Source organism: Emydura macquarii, unplaced genomic scaffold (genome assembly GCF_026122565.2).
Source record: "Emydura macquarii macquarii isolate MOO-44397 ecotype Brisbane River unplaced genomic scaffold, CSIRO-AGI_Emac_v2 contig_1253, whole genome shotgun sequence".
NCBI lineage: Eukaryota > Metazoa > Chordata > Testudines > Chelidae > Emydura > Emydura macquarii.
In genome coordinates this window covers 11,579,140-11,600,661 of record NW_027131390.1, presented here as the reverse complement: position 1 = coordinate 11,600,661, position 21,522 = coordinate 11,579,140, and the positions used below count along the sequence as shown (strand labels likewise).

Here is a 21,522-nt window from a genome sequence, read left to right as displayed (position 1 = left end):
CCCCTGCTGGGCCGAGGCGGGAACGACAGCGGCCTGGCGCGGCCCGGAAGCAGGCGGAAGGGGGCGGGGCTGGAGAAGCGCGGGAGTGGGGTGGGATTGGGGTGTAAAATGGGGTGTAACACATAGCCTGGAGTAAAGCACTTGTTCCTAACCCCAGCAGAATATTCTGCAGCGTGCAGGGCATCGCCTGGGCGATTTCAGGCCTGGTGCGGATGTTTGCAGCTGTCAGCTGGCTGCAGCTTCCCCTTGAACCCAGTTCAATGTCCATTTTTCACAGCCAGTATTTTTAACAGCAGAATTACCGATGGGTGCAGGGAAAAGGCACTGTCTTCAGGTGCTGTGCAGCCCGGGCTTTCCCTGTAAGCTTTATTGGGGCTGTAGGGAAGGCAAATACGGAGAGAGAGAGAAAGACAAATGAGAAAAAGAAGGTGACCCCCTCTACAATAGCCTTGCAGCCACCTTTTGGGTCAGGACCCCCAGTCTGAGACACGTTATGCACTTTTGTAAGTATAGCATAGGGTAAAAGTACACAAAAGGCCAGCTTTCATGGGGGAGACCAGCTTTCACAGCCTGTGATGCATTTTTCATGGCTGTGAATTTGGTAGGGCCCTACTTATGCATTATTCCAAACAGTGTGACAGTGTGTTGTTGGATATAGGATGGGTGTGGGAAGGAGCCTGTTGTTGGGTATTGTGTGTGTGTGTGTGTGTCTGGGGGTGTTTGTGTTTGTCTGGGGTCTTTTTGAGTAGTGTGTGTGTTTGAGGGGGTGTTGTATACTTTATGAGTGTGCCTGGGGATGTTGTTGGGTACTCTGTGTGTGTGTGTGTGTGTGTGTCTGGGGGTGTTGCTGAATACTGTGTGTATCTCAAGGTGTTGCTGGGTACTCTGTGTATGTGGGTGTTGTTGGATACTGTGTGTGTAACTCTCTGTGGGTGTTGCTGAGTACTGTGTGTGACTCAGGGTGTTGCTGGGCACTGTGTGTCTGTGGGTGTTGCTGAGTACTGTGTGTGTGACTCAGGGTGTTGCTGGGTACTGTGTGTCTGTGGGTGTTGTTGGGGTACTGTGTGTGTGACTCAGGGTGTTGCTGGGCACTGTGTGTCTGTGGGTGTTGCTGAGTACTGTGTGTGTGACTCAGGGTGTTGCTGGGTACTGTGTGTCTGTGGGTGTTGTTGGGGTACTGTGTGTGTGACTCAGGGTGTTGTTGGGGTACTGTGTGTGTGACTCAGGGTGTTGCTGGGTACTGTGTGTCGGGTCCTGTGTCTCTCTCTCTCTCTCGGGGTGTTGATGGTCTGGCGGTCACCAGGCTGCGTAGGGTCCGTACTTCCCCTCCCACGCAGCAGGGGGCGCAGCCTCGCTCTCTCCAGTGTCCCGGAGCCGGAAGCGGCGGCTGCCCCTCCCGCCGCCTTGCCTTGCCCCGCCCCCTGCGCTGACTGAAGCCTGGCACCGGCCGGCCTGCAATGGCGGCACCCGCGGCTCGGCTGCTGTGTGTGTGAGCGAGCGAGGAGCGGTTCTCCAGGCCGGGCCCTGTCCACGGTGGCACCCGGGGCCAGCGAGCGCAGCAGGCACCTGAGGCTGCCCCTCCCCCCCCCCCCGCCGGCCCTGCCCGCGGCGCCATGAGCGAGGCGTTGTACGAGAAGTTCCTGGCGCCGGACGAGCCCTGCCCGCTGCTCTGCCACCAGCCCCCGCCGCGGGCCGCCAGCCTGAGCGAGGAGGGCTGCCTGGACGTCAGCGACTTCGGCTGCCAGCTCTCGTCCTGCCACCGCACCGACCCGCTGCGGCGCTTCCACTCCAGCAGGTGCGGGGCTCGGGCTCGGGGGCGGGCTCACGTCTCTCCCCGCAGCACGGCTCCCGCGGAGCCCCCTCTAGGCAGCACGGCCCCGGGGCGGCCCTCTTCCCCTGCGCGGGGCGGGAGCCCCCGCCTCTTCGTGGTGCTTTCCCAGCCCCAGCCCCCTGGTCCGTGCTCAGCCCGGGACCGTGCCTCTCCCTCCCCTAATCCGACGGATGGTGGTGTCACCTGCTAAATTGTAACACGTTGTCCTGAATCGCCCCCCCCTCCCCTTCGAGTTAGTGCCATGGGGTTAGCTTCATTGAACCAGGGAGATAGCCAGAGTGTAACTGACGCTTTAGCCTGTTTTTTGGCAGGCAGGGTGATAGTTTAGGCGGGAGTGAATCTATTTTAGTTGAGCCAGCTGGGTTGGGAAATAGCACCCATTTTCCTAGTGTAGACAAGGCCTTTCTGTGGATTAGTTCCTTTCTAGTCCACCTCCAAGAAATTTACAAATCTCTGTATTACTGCCTAGCCTCAATGGTATAGTAAGGCCTGTAAGCCTTCACTAAGCTAAAAAAACCTTACTGTGCTAATAACTACTTGCTTCTCCTCCACCCCAACCCCAGCATGCTTGTAAAACACACAATTGCTCCAGCCAGTGTACATGCCAAGTACTGTTTGGATTAGGCTTGCTTTCTGCAGGGCAAACTAGTTTAGTGACATTATGGCTGGTACTAATAGTTAACCTCTGGTGCGCTTGTGGCCTTTTTGAATCTTCTAGAAATAATTATTTTTGGGAACTGGGATGGTTCAGAGGGTGGTACAGCTGAAATAATTTAGAACAACACTAGTGTGGGCACAAAGCAAAACCTACAGAGGTTCAGAACATGAGTCAGAATGGCTAGTGTGGATGAATGGAAATGTTTCAGATTGAATTAGTGAAGTTTTCACAGTTTGGTTAAGAACTGTTTGATTTTGTAGCACAAACGCAGCCCTACGGCACAGGTCAGGAGGTGTAACTTCCAAAAGTGCACATGTAGTTTTCCTAAAAACTACTACTTCTGCTTATCACAAAATAGAAACCAACCAACCCTCAAAACAAACAGTTATGTCTGCTCAAGAAGCTGATCCTGTACACGTGTGCATGGAGGTGATTTTTTGTATGTCAGTAGTCAGTCACATTAAACAACAACTTACAGATCTGGGCCTTAGGTGTGAATTCAAGATAGCTTTGATGATGATTTTCAGTTTAGACTTAAATGTTTTTGCATTACACATGTGTATCTAATTCCTCACACTACATTTTTTGACTATTTTAGTGTAAATATGGTATATACTTTGCAAAGTTTGCACTGAGACTGAGCAATAACATACCAATCTTCAGCTCAGTTTACATTAAAATAAGTTAATTTAGAAACAATGGAAAAGCTAACAGGCCCTTAATCATAGCATTGCTAGCCATCAATCTAGTAAGTATTTACAAACGTGATCCTGTTTCCATTACTCAATATGAATTCAATTACATTTTCTCCCTCTGGGCTTTTGCACTATGCTATTGTGAAGTCTGCATGTGACCTGAACAGTAGGTTCATGTATTTCTGATCAATCTTTGGATGAATGTGAGTGGCAAACTTGTAAATTTATTTTGTGTAGACCATTTTTAAATGTTTTGCCCTATAACATACCTGTAATTCAAGTTTCTGAGCATGTTTAACTAAGCCTCTGTTAATTAATTAGCCAATGTTCTGCACCTTGAGCTGGTTCCTCATTTCTTCGGGAAGGTGCATAACTTGTCTTGATTTTTTTTAATTCACTTTGTCCTTCGCATTCTTTGGAGTATGTTACTTACTTCCATGTTGTCTGCATCTTTTGAGATTTCAAGTAAATATAGCATAATTCCCATTTGTAATGTACTTGCTTAGGTGTACTATGTTTAGCAGCTGCCACTGTTTCACTTTTCTCTTTATCAAGTTCTTGAACTATTTTGGTGTTTTTGTTTGATCAAGTGATCAAGGAGGTAAGCAATGGCAGCACCAACTTCCTGTAGGAAATGGCAATTACAGTATTATTTAGGTCACCCATTTTTAGTCATTAATGACTTAAGACAAATATTTGGCCTATTGGAAGTTGCAACATGCCATCCTAAGGGCTGGTCTATGTTAGAGAGTTTTGTCACCTGAAGTCAGCTTTTTTTGGCAAAACAGTCCTGGTGTACACACTGCAATCACCCCTCCCTGCCAACAAAATTGCCCTATTTTTTCAACAAAATAAAATCACCTCAATGAGAGGCATAGAACTTTTTATAGCAAAGTTTAAGCAACAGAGCATCAGTGTAGGCACTACCCTTGGTTATATTGCTGTAAATGGTTTCTGGAGGTTTCCCACAATGCCCAGTCCGGTAAGCAGTTTAAACTCTACTGCCCTGCAGCTATTCACCCCTCCCCTTTCAAAGCCCTAAGAAGTTTTCAAATAACTCACCATGGAGAACTCACTCCACAGCGGCAGCAAACACAGGCCTGCCTGCCTGCCTGCCCTCAACTACTGATGTGCTGTGCCCAGGGAAACTCCTGTGTGTGCTGTGCAGAGCCAGGTCTGTGCAGCAGGCATCAGGATTGGTTGCTTCCAGCTGCTGCTGTGTTGAAGAGATAATGTGCCAAACTCACTGTACCCAAACACAAACTGTGTGTCTCTCTCTCTCTCACACACACATTTTTATGGATGCCAAACTATGCCCATGGAATGATGGGACACAGATACCTTCATCATGTGATGCTGTGCCTGCCCATGAGGCATTGCAAACCCTTCCCAAAACACCCTGCGTGCAGTTGCACAGTGGGATAGTTACCCACGGTGCACTGCTTCTTGTGTCGACAAAAGAGCTGATAGTGTGAATGCATTCCACTGACACAGGGAGACAGTGAAGACACACAACAGCGATTTAATTACAGCGGTAGCTATATGCCGGCAAAACTTGTGTTGACAACTTTCCAGTGTAGACACAGCCTATGAAACAGAGGTGTTGACAGGCAAGCATGTGCGAATCAGGTACTGAGGCATGCTTCCCACATCAGAAGGTGTTGCTCTTCAGCGTCTGTGTCTGTGATTAAAGGGATATTCCAGTAATTAATATGTCAAATGACTAAAACTTCACAGGTTAAAGATAGCTTGTATGGCTTTGTACAATTAATTTTGGAAACCTTTGCATTTTCTAGACACTTGTGGGATTGGACCAGAGTGCAATTGTGAAACATAGTCAAGTCTCTGCTCATATTGGTGAAAAATAATTGAGATGGTGAAACAAATTTCCTGACCTTGCTAAACTTCATATGAGTAGGTCAGCAGAGTGAAAACCTGTTCCACAGCTTTCTTTGGGACCAGACAGACTTTCCAGTTGGAAATATTTTTTCTCTGATTAGCACAATTAACTAATTTGTAATAATGAAGCTGTGGAGAACATAATCCTTTTAAATTGTTATTGATTGAGGTATTGGATTTTTTTCATGTGGATCACTTTTTGTATTCTCTCTTGTCCTGTCATCTTTAGAATGAAAAGCTCGATATCCTATGTCTTTTTTGGTTTTGAGAACAGAGCCAAAAATATTGAGTAATTGAGTCCTAGATGTTTTCCTGGCAAGCACTGACTTCATGGGGTCTACTCACATGAGAGAGAGTTATGCTTGCTGAATACCCGTTCTGTCTTTTAAATGCAAGACCTTCCTCCTCCCTCATCTAGTATTGGAACCTTTTAATTTTATTTGTCAAGCTTATTATGGGAATACTTTTCATGGAGGCTTAAAAAACTGGAAATCATTTTTTAAAAGTAAATTTAATTAGAAATCTGAGTGAGACTCAGATATGAAGAAATTATGGCTCTCTGGTGAAATTTTTCATTACGCTTGGATTCGTCGTGTCTGAGTATTCATCTTTAACCTGGAATTTTTCATGATTTTGTGTGTTTAAATAAGATGCATTTTAATAGATATTAAAGATCAAATTAGATGAATTAACTTGTTTCCAGCAAAATCCACATGTAACAACTGATACAAAGATATGGATATTTTAATGTATAGCTTCAAAGGACAAAGCATTTTTCAGGATGAACTGTCTGTGAGTGTGTGCTGCTGTTGATTTGTTTGGTATGCTTTGCAGGTGGAATTTGACTTCTTGTGGAACAAGTGTAGCCAGCTCAGAATGCAGCGAGGAGCTGTTTTCATCAGTTTCAGTTGGTGATCAGGATGACTGCTACTCTCTATTGGATGACCAGGAGTTCACCTCTTTTGATCTGTTCCCAGAGGGTAGTGTCTGCAGTGATGTCTCCTCCTCTATTAGCACATACTGGGATTGGTCAGACAGCGAGTTTGAGTGGCAGGTAAGCTATTTCTATGGTTCACACAGCAGATGAAGTGGGATCTACCAGCTGCTGTTTGCAGTTTTGACTCAGAAGTGAATATTTGATGCTTTTCAATGGCATGATAAACTCCCACTGCATATACTGAGAGTCAGCAACAAAGGAAGTGTTTTGAGTAGACTATTTTATTACAAAGTTCCCATCTAGAATTTTGATGACAAAACACGATCAGCTTCTAAAATAGGGCTATTGCATATTATGGTCACGTTCAGTTTTAGTAATCAGCATATCTTGCAGCTTTGAGGCCCAATCCTTTTGTGTGGTGCATGTGCACCTGTATTGGAATCTGGTTGTGTATGCCTTGCATTGACATTTCAGTGTGGCTGGATTCAGTGCCACTGTGTTCTTAATTCCCATGTGTGATTTTGGTCCTGTGGGGCCATTAGTAATCACTGTGGACCAGTCCTGTGTTCTGTGGTCCAAGGAAGGGAAGAGTGCAAAGGTGAGCTTTGTGTTACCTTGGCTCTTTCTTCCCAATTTTTTATGTGTGATTCGGTCTGCCCTCAGAGTCTAATCCGGTATCTTTACAATTTGTAGTTTGTTTTTGCATATAGCAGTCTTTCATCTGTGGAACGTGCAAGCGTTATTTGTGATAGGTTTAGATTTGATTATTTTAATTGTAGTTACATTTATGGAGCATGCTGTTCTAGGATAAATATAACCGTCAATTAAAAGCACGATGCTCCCTTTATCTCTCGGGGACTTTAATCGTGTCATACAGTGTGTGTAATGCTCTGTTACCATAGAATATACCATCTGTTCCAAATGTGATTTAACTCTCCCTATCCCAAGTTAAACATTCCACGATGAATTAGGGATGGTACAGATATCCTGCAAAAGAGAAATTGTAAATGACACTGTGTAGGATAGCATTCGCTAAACGTAGCTCCATGTTTCTTATCGCAGTTTTAGAATCCCAATCTCTGAGTATATTTCTTCTACAAAAAGAATTCCAATTGCAGTTACAATGCAGCTTGTAGAAATATCTCCTCAGAAAATTACCTGGATGATTCACTGCTTCATTGAGTTGTGACATGTTCATTGCCTGGTGAACACAGTGGGATTATAATTTTAAAAGAAATTTTCCTGGTTATTTGATTAGCCGGCAGCTTTACTTTTTAACTAGCCACTGGAAATATTTTTATAAGCATTTGTTATAAGAGACATACTTGACTGGACTTGTAGAACTTTGGAAAAGATTTTTCATTGCTTTGACAGCCTTACAGAGCAAATTCAGAAAATGAGTAATTCAATTGTCACATTTAAATTTGAGGTGAGATCAGAAATTACATGTCAGTTGTACAAATGAAGCTAGTTAAAATTCTGCTGTTGCTTACAGGGAAAAAAATAAGATGCAGTTAATTGTCTTGTGTAGTTACTGTGTATAGTACAAATAAATTGGAAATCTATCTTGAAGAGCGCTTCCTCAAACTATACTTTTAGAATAGAATGTTTGTTTATTTTTTACAATGGAAAATATTCCCAATTATATCATTTCTATTAAACACCTGTAATTATGACAGGTTAATGATGGGTTCCTGAGTACACAAACTTGCAAATAATTAGAACTGCATGGTTCAGAATGATTTTTTAAATAAATAACTTCATTACAATAAGAAGTGTGATTTGATAAACAAAAGGTAGCAGTAAACTGAATTTTATTTTGGGTATCCCTTTGAAATTTTTTTATATGTGCATACATTTGTCTTTGTAGGATTTAAACTATCCTAAACTAATCTTTGTAGGATCTAAATTGCAAGCCTTAAAAATGAAAATAATGGCATTTCTGCCACATTTGGACCATATGGGTTTAAGTAAAGATGTAGTGCCATTTGAGTTTTATTTCTAAACTGTCAAATAGTCCTTTTTAAAATGAGTATTATTTATGCTAATAGGAATGAACAAAAAAAATTGTCCATCTTTTTAAAATAAGCCTCCAAAACATTTATGTATTAACACTTTTTTTAAATATGAAAAACTCAAATTCCACATGTTCCAGGAGTTGGTATATAATAACTAACACATGCAATTTTGAAAACCAAAACCTAATCAGAGTAAACTTAAATCCATAAAATCAGTTTAAACCACTTGCAGAAAGCATTTTAAAATTAATTTACTAATCTGTTGCTTCCCTGCTCTACATATCTGAGTACATTATTTTATAACAGAAATTAGTTATAACAAAATACCAGCTTTTCAATGTAAAGGTCAGCAATTAAGCCATGTTCCTCCACTTCCTATTGTTAAACTAAATAAAACATTCTGAGAAATTTGACTAAACGGATGTGTATGACACTGCCTGAAGCATGTTAAACTTGGGTTGTGGTGGATTTCTAGAAGGAACAAGTTTCAGAGGTACTGTGAATGCCTTGCCATGAGAAGTTTAAGCTACATAAATTGACAGCTCCTCATGTAGTGGAGGAGAGGGGAGGGAGAAATTCCAGATTACGATCTTGGATGGCACTCTGCACAGAAGTGAGTAGGTAGCTGTTGTGGACAACAGGTTTGTGCTGCAATCCTGCAGTAACTGAAGTTTTTAGGGACTTTCAAGGCTAGCCCCAAGTAGTGTTATGTTGCATAATGCAATCTGGAGGTCATCAACAAGGATCACTGTTTTGGAGATGCATTAAAAAAGAATGATCACAACATCCAGGCAGCCATACATGAAAAAAGATGGTATGTGCTACAGCTAATAGCTGAGATCTCAGGCATAGTGATAGAATTGTGATCTGCAAACTGTTGGCAAAGGTTGGACCTACAACCACACAAATGGAAGGTGTCTTTTTCACCTTTGCTTGTTCCGCCCACATGCTTCTCCTTAGCCATCAGCATTGCTTCCCTTGTAGTTGGGTTTGGCCTGAACCAGTTTGATTTGTGCTTACAGCATCTAGTGAAGGTGACAAAACAGACATATCGAGACTCAACAAAACACAGAGATATGTGTCAGTGAAACGTTGTGGATTGCAATCTGAGTTTTCAGTTATCTGCTTTATGGGGCTATGTACTGTATGCACATTAAACAGGAAGGGTGACAGAAGAAATCCTGCAGAACCCTATATGAGAGTGTCCTCGAGGAGCAAAAGCTAGTAATTGTTACTAACCTAGGGATTTTCAAAACTACAGGTAATGACATTGCTACTGTCCTCACCTCTGAAGCCTGGCATTAGTTGAGGGCACCCTCAACTTCAGTATTTGGCTGAAGTTTCTTTAGTACCACTCGATCACTGAGCTTCCTTAAAATGGTGAATAAGCAACTATCCAGTAATTGACTAGTGGTGATTTCCTGAGCAGGAACTTATCATATGCTGTTTAAGCATAGCTAGCACCCTGGCTTCACAAAGGGAAGCATTATTAATCCTCAGTGAAGGATTAAAACTCTTCTTCTTTGAATTTGTTAGCCATGTGGCAAGGATCTGAATTGATTTAGTAGGCCGCAACCCATCCAAAACCTCACTGAATGAAATTGGACAGAACTCCATTAGAGAAGGCAATGTGTTCATAGCTAGCTGTTCTAGCACTACTCCAATAGTGTGGGGTGAACCAGCTTGTATTTGGCTGATGTTTTTAAAAAATTCTTTCCGGTGTAAAAGGTTTGACTCTAATAAAACTAAAACAAATCAAGTTCACTTGATTTCCCTTCACACTGACCATTAATAGAGAACATACCAACATGTCATGTTAATGGATAAGGAAGAGTGAAATGCTGCATAATTCTGCCATTTCCCAGAATGCAAATTGAAAAGGGAAATCATGAAGTAGAAAGCAGTGTAGTTTGAGTTTGTTACACTACTGCAGATGGTTCACACAATTAAATTTTGTGCTTTGGAGTTGTAAATCATTGCTGGGCAGTTGTTAGTTTGCTTGGAACTGAAACTCTGCCAATTTGACAGCATATTTTGCATGGTTAATATTATAGGTCTGATTATTTTTCTACTCCTACCTAGCATATTTTGAGATTTTGTTCTGTTTCTTTTTATTTCTTTGCACACCTACAAGTTGCCTGGCAGCGACATTGCAAGTGGGAGTGATGTACTTTCTGATGTCATACCTAGTATTCCAAGTTCTCCATGCTTGCTTCCAAAAAAGAAAAACAAGCATAGGAATCTTGATGAACTCCCTTGGAGTGCAATGACAAATGATGAACAGGTAAGATTTTTATTTTTTTTGCATTGGAGAGAACCAGAACAGATGTACAAAAGAATGAAATTGCTAGCTTTAAAAAAGTTCTGTTGGTTACAGCAGTGTAAATATTATTTTGATCAATTGTATATGACTATTGAAGTGAGAGAGCTAATTCCTTGTCAAATTACATGTAGAGAAGGCTAACTTTTTCCTTTACTTTTCATGCTGAATTTTTATCTTAGATGGTACTCAACTAGGTTGAGTCAAGAATCATAGGAAGTGCAACATTTGAGGGCATTTCTTTGATCCCAAGTAGTACTGGTTCCTTCCTTTTACTTCTGCTTTGACTCCTGTTAAGAGCTAGTGGTTTTTAATAAGTTTGTGCATTTTGTTTTTATTAGGTTGAATATATTGAATACTTAAGTCGGAAAGTCAGTACTGAAATGGGTCTACGAGAACAACTTGATATTATTAAAATTATTGATCCCACTGCTCAGATCTCGCCTACAGATAGTGAGTTTATTATTGAATTAAACTGTCTCACAGATGAAAAATTGAAACAGGTAAGTTAAGATGTTTGTGTTTCTTGAATTGGAATGACCGTTGTCCACTGACATGTCATATGCGTTGATACTTGTCTTGGAAAATCATCTATTAGGTTGTGACTAAATTTTTCCCCATGTTTACTGAGTACCATTGGGCAGGAGTATGTTGTTGAGCTTTGGCTTTCATGCTAGTATATGATTTGGGACCTTGTGTGAAACACATTAATTACATAAACATGACTGAAGTGATAAGTTAGTTCCAACACAGTTTCAGACAAAATATTCACCAAGTAACTTTCAAGATTGTTCCCAATCCTGCAAATGTTTACTCTGGTGTGTAACTTCACTCTTATGAGTAGTCCCGAAGTAGGGGTACTGCTTGTGTGTAAGTATAGTCACACCTAGATAAGCGTTTACAGGGTATTTAGCTGAGGTTAGTCCTGCTCTGAGCGGGGGGTTGGGCTAGATGACCTCCTGAGGTCCCTTCCAACTCTGATTCTATGATTGGGGCCTTAATTTGCTTGCAAAAACTAAACTGAACGTTAAAAAAAAAATTACAAAGGCACATATGGAGTAGCAATGGATTTAAAGGCTAGATCATTACTTTGGAAGTAGCTTACCCTTTTTCTTTTGTGTTTGGATTTCTTGTTCTTACAAAACTCATTCTCATGAAAGATGATGTAATTCTTCTGATTGATTTGGCAGCTTTCTAAATGAATATTTTTTGGGAAAAATCTTACTGATATGAGAGGATTATTGGCTTTAGAAAACAGAGCAAAAACAACTCTTCACTGCGTGTGCAGAGAAGCTACTTAGCAACACTTAGGCCTTGTCTACACTCGTGGTTATGCCAGCCAAACTTTGTTGCTCAGGGGAGTGGGGCCTTCTTTTATCGTAACTTTTGTTTTCCTTCCATTTATATTATTGCTAAACCTATTTTGGGGCCTGATTCTGGCATAATGACAAACTCCCTCAGCTTTTATTGAATTCTATCAAAATTGAGAGCACTCAATCCCCTCACAGGTTCATGCCCATTTCATATTTCAAACACTTAAAAAACCCTAATCCTAACCTAAATGGGTAAGAATCTACTCTGGATATGTCTATGTAGCAAAATAAGTTACAACTGTAATTTGCTTAAACAAATATTAGTCTTTTTTTTCCCTACTATGGCTGGCCTTTCTACATAGTGATAACTTTTGTTTTCTGCTGTTTTGTAATGCATTAACTCAAAGGGAAAGCATGTTTGTTTATATTAAAGTAAAAAGAATGTCAGGCTTAGTTAACTTTCCTATCTTAAAAAGACAGCCAAAGTGAAGACATTAGTAGTGGTCATTACAATAAATAATTTGAACTGGTTAACTGAATTATTGTTGGACTATTCTTGACTTCCTAGAACTTGTCATAATAAACATAAAATATATAGCTTTTCCATTAAGCATACTGTCACAAACCAGTGCAGTACCTATGAAGCTTTTACCATTTTTAATGTTTTGTTCTGAAGGTCAGAAACTATATCAAGGAACATGGTCCTCGACAACGGTCTGCCAGGGAAAGCTGGAAGAGAAGCAGCTACAGTTGTGCGAGCACCAGTGGCGTGAGTGGTGCAAGCGCCAGCAGTAGCAGTGCCAGTATGGTCAGCTCAGCAAGCAGCAGCAGTTCCAGTGTTGGCAACTCGGCTTCAAATTCCAGTGCCAACATGAGTCGAGCGCACAGTGATAGTAATTTATCCACAAGTGCTGCAGAGAGAATCCGGGATTCAAAAGTAAAACTTCTAATTGTCTGTCTGTCTGTGTGTGTGTGTGGGGGGGGGAAGCATCAATTGTTTCTTAAAGTCACTTCTGTGAACTACTATTTTTACTGAAAGGAAAAGTATTATTGGTAGTCACGGGACCTGAGGAAGTTATTTAACTAAAGAATTGCCCCATGACGTGATGATAAAGAGTCTAAAGGTGTACTTATATTTCTCCTTATCACTTTTTACAGGTGAAGAATTATTTTGAGATGTGTGTATGTGATGGGGCTTAGACCAGTTTGACCGGTTTTGTTTGTTTGAATAGGGCAAATATTTAAAGAGCTGATAAATCAGCTTGACCTTTTTAATGGTAAAAGCATGTGTTTTTTGAAGGTAAGATCCATTTAATCTTTCAGAGCACAATGCAGGAATATTAAAGAATATCTTGATCTTTGTGATAGAATTTGTCTGGTTTCCTAATTTCTTTTTGTTTTTCTGAAGATTACAAGTGTGGTCATACATTGAGAAGTGATTCTTTAAAAGTAGCATTGCGGCATCTGTGTCTCAATGATTTCTATTATGCATGTGTGATTTCTTTCTTCCAGTTTTGCAAACTCAGACTGACTGGGTTTTAAAACTGATTTCTCTTGGTCTCATGGCTCATCACCTATAATTAAGGTTCTTCATGTCTAAAGCTCAGTTTTACCTATGCATCCTCTTCCAGTGGCGTTGCATGAGTATAACTGATAGGTACTTAAACAGTTTAGATGATGCACAACATAGAATAGATTTTGCGTCTTGCTCAATTTTAGCTGCATTGGCTCTGCATGGCTAAACAGTAAAAAGCAGTAAAAATTGCTAATTTTAGTGACAAAATTGAGTATGATTTTGAATACCATTTTTAGTCACTTCTCAGAGCAGAACCTAACTTTACACAAATTTGTTACCTTTTAAATGTAGATTTTAGTGAACGTTTCTAATAAAGGACCATTTATTCCAGTAGTCTAGATATATAAGAACTCATTTTGCCATTTGTCTTTATTTTGACAGAAACGTTCTAAGCAACGGAAACTACAGCAAAAAGCTTTACGCAAGAGACAGCTGAAAGAGCAGAGACAGGCTCGTAAGGAAAGACTGAGTGGATTGTTTCTTAATGAAGAAGTGCTCTCTTTAAAAGTGACTGAGGAGGACCATGAAGGAGATGTGGATGTTTTAATGTGACAGGGATGAATTTATCAGTGTTCTTTCTAAGCCTTAAATGTATTATCTTTGTTTACATACATTTCTTGACCAAAAGTTTGATTAGGGCTGAGCTAATGTTATCTCAAACAGAACCCTCTATCAAGTGTAATTTTAATAATTTGAACATTTATAATTTATTAGAGTGAGCTAACTTTTTAAGACTAACAGTTTTGACTGACTAATTGAGACTTTCAACAGACAATTTCACAGTGACTGTAACAAGTTGCTGAGAAGATAGTGTGTTTATATAAAAAAAAAAAAAAAAAAAAGCCATTGAATTAGGTTTCTATGGTATTTGCTTTGAAGAAGCTAACTGCAATGGATTGTTCTGTTAAATGGGTTGGGATTCTTAAAGACACACTGGTACTGATAGCAAATGGAAAAAACTTGGTATTTAGAAACAACCTCACTTTTATCTTATTCCATGTGTTCCCTTATTTCTTATTAGGAGGTCTGTTTTCATGAAAACAGAATCTTAGTTCTATAAAATACTCTGTCCTTGACCCTCCGCCCATATCAAATCCTAATACTTCATGAAAATAAATTTTTCTTTTTTGGAAATGATGGTTATGATTTCACTTAAAGAATTATGAAGTCATTGGGGAGTATTAAGCAGAGGCAGACTTCTAACCATAAAAAGCTGTAATGCAAATGTCAGCTAGTAACAAAATGTAGAAGAAAATGATCTTTTTCAGAAGTAGAATATTTTCTAGGAGGAATTGACTGTTCGTTAAGATGTGAAGCTTAGTTTCTAAAAAGTTATCTTGCTCAATGTTTGAATGGTTATTTTTTGGTTCCTTTGATAGTCTTATTTTTGTTGTTAGTGGTTAATCAGAACATCCTCATTCTTGATAAGAAAAAAATGAAAATCTCTTAATGCATTATGATGATATTACGGTTGAGTCATAGGATACCATTCATATTCTTAAAAATGTTACTGGAAACAACTGATTCCTAAACTTGGTAGATATTTCTTTACAGCCAAAACCATATGTAAGAATAACTTCATGCTGTTGCTGTTGGCAAGAGAACCTAAATATTGATGCAGCTGTGAATTATATGCTGCCAATTTACCACTTCCAGGTCAGTTTAAGGTGATGAAACTTTTTTATGAGGTGTATCATTGCTAATCTATCACACAGAGTTCTGTTTTTGTTATGTAGCATTTTGAATAAATGTTGCTGAGGAGAACAAGACAAACCTTTAATTTGAGTTTTCAGGTACTTGAAGTAAAAACTGAGATGGTTTTATTGCATTACTACTCTTGACAATTTGTAAACCAATTTCTGACTTTATTATGGAAATGTTTGTTGTTTGGTTAATATTTTGTTTTGGATAAAATTGCCGTGTTCATTCAAATGTAACTATTAGAGGTGAAAAAGGTGACTAGAATTACCAAGTTCTGAATTCAGAAAGGTGACTTCTCTGATTATATTGGTACTTCATGAATATTATTTAGATTTGTTCACTCTGAAGGCAATGAGTTTTACTGTCAATTTAACATGGCCTCAGAAAACAGTACTCCTGAAGTGTGCGTTTGCAAGATTGGGCCCTAACTTTGCTCATGAATATCTTTACACATGTGAGTAAGTCCTATCAACTCAATGTGACTATCTATCAGCTTAAGTGTTGGCAGAACTGGGCCCTAAATTATTTCTGATAGCAGAAGCAATAAAATTCTACTTAACTTTATTTTAAATCCTGGTGGGCTGTGAAAGTTAAATTAAGGAGAAAAAAATTGGGGGACAAAGAAAATGTTAACAATGATACTACAGTTGATCACACTTGAGTGGAAGATCAAAAGTAAAAACTTTACATGTATGTGACGACATAGGTTTAGACTAGCATCTTTGAAATTGTTTGATAGTAAATGACATAGGTATATTACTGTTCTGACTACAAACTCCAGAACAGGGACCCACCTGTGGGTTGTTGTAAAATATATTAAACATCTGAAATGTCTAGTAAGTATTTATGCCTCTTAAGAATTTATAATGCCGTGAATCAAATGAAAGAGCTTCAATAAGAGAAGGTTCCACAGTCAGAATAATAAACGTAAACTCTTCTTCTACCCAGTTGATTCTTCAAAATCACTGACAAGTTTGATTGCCCACTGTCTTCAGTGGCAATGAAAAATACCATCTTAATTGTCAGTTTTAAAATTCAAATACCTGCTATGCCATTTCTCTCTGGTCATTTGAACATACTGGTAACTTGTGCTGGATGGTGGGCTCTTTTTTTATTATTATTATTTCTTGAGTATTATACACTGTTGCAATAGCAAAAACACAAACAATTCACAAAGGCTAATAGTAAATCTTGTTTGTAGTGTTAAATGTAACTCAAACCAAATAATCCTTTATACTTTCTATTAACAAGCTTATAAGAAGGAGGATAGATTAAATTGTATTATTGTTAATTCTGCTAATTTCAGGGTCCAATTATTGAACACTTGTAGCAGAAGTTCAAAAATTCATCATGAAACATTTCACGTAATCCATATAGACATCTATCACAATTCAGTAATACAACCTTTATTTTCTACAGTGGCTTTGAGATGTGCATCTTTATCTAAAGAAAATTGTACATTGGTTGCCGGAGAGAGCATTGAAACTCTGAAATTAATTGTAAGAAGGGTGCAATACCTCAATGTGGGGGTGTTTGAAAGTGTTACTTTATTATTCGGTCTACTCTTCAAAGTGTAAAATCCTTAGTTTTTGTTGCAAGTGGTGACCCCTCATTTGATGAGATGCAACTCTTTTGAGTCACTTATTACCAGCTTCAGAGTAAATGTTAATGGTAGCTCCAAAACAGTTTATCTCCTTGACTTACCAGAATGGCAAGTTAGAATGGCAAAAAATGAACTAATAGTTAATTTTTCTAAATAATAAATACCTAAATCTAAACTTCAAGTTGTAGAGCAACTTTAGGGGAAGACCTTGCTATTGTGATTATGTGCGGTAGCAGAATTCCTATGAAATGGGAAGCTTCACTGAAAAGAATGGTGGCCTGAGGCTTTCATATTTTTAATCCGTTTGTCGCTTGGTACATTTAATGAAATGCTTCACTTATTTTTATAATTGTTTTGTACTGGATGTCATTCAGAACATTAGTTTTTGTTTAAAAATATTAGAATATTAAAACAAGACATGCTGTACTGGTTCCAAACTTTAACTTAAGTTCTCACTTCTGTATATAAGGATGTGTATATCCCCATTGATCACAATGAGGATATATCACTTTAAATGTGCCTTAAAGTGAATCTCTGACATTTGTTTAAAATTATGTATGGAAAAAGGAAAATATAAAATTAAAATTATTATAAAATTAATAGTTTTAATTAAAATAGATCCCTCCTATAAAAAATCTGTCAAATCTTTAAAAACAGAGCAGAACGAGTCATCAATTTAAATATTAACCAATATAACTCTTCGTTAATATTTTACAATACGAAATGAGAAGAGAAGAAATAGCATTACTATCCTGGTATGTTAGTGGTCCTATGTAAAATAAAACGTAAATCTAAATTTAAGTTTTAGTGGTTAAATAGTTCTCGTTTTCATCAACTTGAATGAATAGTTTCCACAATTATTTGGGCCATGTAGTGGTTCACCACCATCTGGAGACTTCAGATCCTCATTGTATAATTCGATGATGGTAATCAAGAAAGGTGGAGGAAAAAGTGGTTTCCAAAAGTTGCCCAAATGGTGCTGCTTTAATAATTTTTAGCATCCTGTAACTAAAGTAAAGCCTTACCTTATTGGTTGTTCAGTTTTAACTTTGTGGTTCTTTGGTCACCAAATTGAACATTCTTAATTTCTTTATCTCATGTACCTAAATGTTTTGACTTTCTTATCTCTGTCTTGGAAGCCAGTCCCTGGGAGGTTGAGTGCTCAGCACCTCAGAAAATAAGACTCTGGGTAATTTCTTTGCTCTGAGATGCTTATTTACACTTTGGGATCGTGTATCTGAGTTAGAGGCATAATAGCTCGAAGAATGAAGGGTGTAATAGAATGCAAAAAGTTAAATACTTCCATCCCTTCATAGATTTCATTTCTCACATTTGAACAAACAACTTTTCCAGCACCAGCATTTTTTGTCAATGATTTTGTTCTTTTCTTATAAAATGCAGTGTCATTCTCATCAGGTTCTTCCCCTGGTGTCAGTGTAACTTATGGGTTTGTAGTTGAAAAGAATATTTAAATTTTGCCACATGGATATTAGGTACTACTGCTGCAATTTGTCATCCCATCAGGTCTTTGCAGGACTGATATCGTAGATATAGAAATAAGCCAAAGTGTTAAAATTTTAGCAAAAACGAGAGTCCTGGAGCACCTTAAAGGCTAACAGATTTCTGCGGGCATAAGCTTTCGTGGGCTAAAACCTACTTTGTCAGATGCATGAAGTGGAAATCACAGATAGGACGTATATATATACATCCAAGGGTAAGAAACAACAATGGTGAGGGCAAGCACTAACAAAGTCAATTCAGTTAGAGTGGATGAGGCCTATTCACAACTGTTGATCAGAAGGTGAGAATGTGTGAACAGTGGACCCACGGGAAAGAGTCCCTCGAAGAATTCCATCGGGATTTCAATATTTTCCACCTCACCATCAACCTCAGCCTGGACCAGTCCACACAAGAAATCCACTTCCTGGACACTACAATACAAATAAAGGATGGTCACATTAATACCACCCTATACCGAAAACCAACTGACCGCGATACATATCTTCATGCCTCCAGCTTCCACCCTGGACACATTACATGATCCATTGTCTACAGCCAAGCCCTAAGATACAACCAGATTTACTCCGATCCTTCAGACGGAGACAAACACCTACAGGATCTCCATAAAACATTCTTAAAACTATAATACCCTCCTGGAGAGGTGAAGAAACAAATTGACAGAGCCAGACAGGTACCCAGAAGTCACCTACTACAGGACAGACCCAACAAAGAACAGAACACCACTGGCCATCACCTACAGCCCCCAGCTAAAATCTCTCCAACACATCATTAAGGATCTACAACCTATGCTAGCAGATGATCCCTCACTCACTCACTCAAGCTGTGGGAGGCAGACCTATCCTTGCTTACAGACAGCCCCCCAACCTGAAGCAAATACTCACCAGCAACCCATAGACCATACAACAAGAACACTAACCCAGGAACCTATCCCTGCAACAAACCCCGTTGCCAGCTCTGCCCGCACATCGACTCTAGTGACACCATCACAGGTCCTAACCACATCAGCCACACCATAAGGAGCTCATTCACCAGCTTATCTACTAATGTAATATACGCCATCATGTGCCAGCAATGCCCTTCTGCCATGTACATTGGCCAAACCGGACTGTCACTATGCAAAAGAATAAATGGACACATCAGACATAAAAAATGGTAACATCCATAAGCCAGTCGGAGAGCACTTCAATCTCCCAGGACACTCTGTAGCTGACTTGAAAGTTGCCATACTTCTACAAAAAAACTTCAAAAACAGACTTTAGCGAGAAACTGCAGAGCTGGAACTTGTATGCAAACTTGACACAATCAGACTGGGTCTGAATAGGGACTTGAAATGGTTATCTCATTACAAGAAGTAATTGTCACTGTTCACACATTCTCACCTTCTAATCAATGGTTGTGAATAGGCCTCATCTACTCTAACTGAATTGACTTTGTTAGCACTTGCCCTCACCATTGTTTCTTACCTTTGGATGTGTGTGTATATATATATACCTCCTATCTGTGATTTCCACTTCCTGCATCTGACGAAGTGGATTGCAACCCACGAAAGCTTATGCCCGCAGAAATTTGTTAGTCTTTAAGGTGCTACAGGACTCTCCTTGTTTTTGCTGTATACAGAGTAACACGGCTAGTCCTCTGTTAAAATTTTAGTTCTTTGAACTGTTTTTTTTTTTTTTTTTTAAAGTCCAATCCTTGCTTTTTTTAATCCCTTAATGAAAAGTTAAATTTTGGAAGCAGTGTAAAAGTGGAGAAGGAAATACGGATAGCCACAGTGCCAATACTCCTGTAACCAGATAACTATCTTGGGCTTTGTAACAGCTGTGATATAAATGTAATCCATTTAAACTCTGTAAGAACATTAACAGTTTGCTTCCCTGGGAATCATTTCTCTATAAAGGCTTAGAAGGAGCACTGAAACTGCAAGAGGACTGTATTTAAAAAAAAAAAAAAAAAAGAGGTGCGGAGTCTTTAGCATGATGAAATGTGAAGAAGAAAGAGCTGCCTGACAGACCTGTTTACTTTTTGTATATGTAGAGCTAACTTCATCTTCTGTTTTGTTTGAAATGGATTCAGTATTTTCTTCCTTTAACAGTCTAGCAAACTTAATTAGATTAAAAAATGATGGTAAATTTATGTTCAGTACAGAATGCTTATTGAGAACAGTGAACAAAAATCAGATATGATCATCTCTTGGTTCAATATTTAGTAGTTTTTTAATGTAAACTTTTTTATATTGTGGTCATTAAAACCTGTGGAGATCTTTCTCTGGAAAATACTGCTTAAATTTAGATATATGCATTTAAACTATTCAAGAGTACATATTACATGTAGAAGAATGTGTATAAATTTGACATCAACTTACGCTGATCTGAGTTGTTTATATTAGATGGCCTGAAGTCTTTACTTTTCCTATATGGCTGCTTGAGCTTCAAAAGTAAGTTGACATCTTGGCCTTTAAATATTAGAGATTTCTAAAAATTTGTTTTAGGTGTCTGAAGCATCTTGTTAGGCCACGGTTCTCATGGCCAGCATTTAAAACTAGCTGGCCTAATCATCACTACTTTATTGACTATTAATCCTGCAGTTCTTGTGCATTGAAAATTGAGATGAAATGGGTTGTGTGCCTAAAGTATCTATTATTGCAGCCTTTAATGTGTGAAGTGCAGATTTTAGCCAAACCCAAATCTGATTTGTTTGACAGTTTGGTCTGAATGCATCCTAGCCAGAGAAGAGAAATGCAGAGACAACATTTCATAATGTGGTTTAAAAATTTCAGATTAATTCATTTTTAAAGGTCAGTGATTTTGGAACCCTGAGACTGAAGGTTGTAACTAAAGAATGAGGAAGTTGTCTCATTTGAAAAATCTGCTTCAGATAGTCTTAAGAATTATCATGTATAGAACTGGTAAATCAGAGCTATTTCCAGGCTTTCTGCTACATGTATTGCTGCAATGCACTTTTGTACATAAAACTGTTCTCTATATATTCTGTACCTTGCCACAATGTTTGTAGAAAGTTTTTTTTTCTGAAGTTGTGAAGGACATAACACTAGCTGCAACACTGGTGACTGACTTTATTTTGAGCTCTTCATTGTATTTGAAAATAGTCATGTGAACATCAAAGTACGGGTCGGAATTAAAAATAACAACATAGCAAAGATGTGCTGATGAAACTGAAAATGTGTCTTGTTTTGAGCAATAAACCCTAGGTCAAACTCTGTGCCCGTTGCCCAACCATTTGGGCACATGGCACAAGTGCAGTGTGTTTAAAGTGCCTTTGGTAGTAGGCAGCGTATAAAGCTCTGGTCATCCCTAATAAATAACCCAGTGGAGGTTCCTAGTAAAACATATACACTTGATTAAAGCAGATGTGCTTTCAGTTGAAAATTGATGGATCAGAGGAAATGAGGTACGTAACCTGAGACCCTCTACCAAAAATGTTTTGGCTTTA

The 21,522-nt window shown here is 39.0% G+C and overlaps 1 protein-coding gene across 1 annotated transcript; it reads left to right on the top strand.

Moving 5' to 3' along the window:
• Window positions 1-1,422: 1,422 nt before the first annotated feature.
• FAM199X (family with sequence similarity 199, X-linked) lies at window positions 1,423-17,378 on the top strand. The gene is made up of 6 exons (XM_067548149.1): window positions 1,423-1,795; window positions 5,918-6,137; window positions 10,173-10,322; window positions 10,700-10,861; window positions 12,348-12,608; window positions 13,629-17,378. The coding sequence occupies exons 1-6, from the start codon at window positions 1,614-1,616 to the stop codon at window positions 13,797-13,799; spliced, it is 1,146 nt and encodes a 381-aa protein (XP_067404250.1). The 5' UTR covers window positions 1,423-1,613; the 3' UTR covers window positions 13,800-17,378.
• The last annotated feature ends 4,144 nt before the right edge of the window (window positions 17,379-21,522 follow it).

What these genes read in the sequence shown, in the direction of transcription:
- FAM199X (XM_067548149.1), top strand. Translation starts at nt 1,614, where the DNA reads ATGAGCGAGGCGTTGTACGAGAAGTTCCTGGCGCCGGACGAGCCCTGC. An exon ending in CAATGACAAATGATGAACAG is followed by an intron (nt 10,323 to 10,699) that starts GTAAGATTTTTA and finishes TGTTTTTATTAG; the next exon opens with GTTGAATATATTGAATACTT. An exon ending in AGAGAATCCGGGATTCAAAA is followed by an intron (nt 12,609 to 13,628) that starts GTAAAACTTCTA and finishes TTATTTTGACAG; the next exon opens with AAACGTTCTAAGCAACGGAA.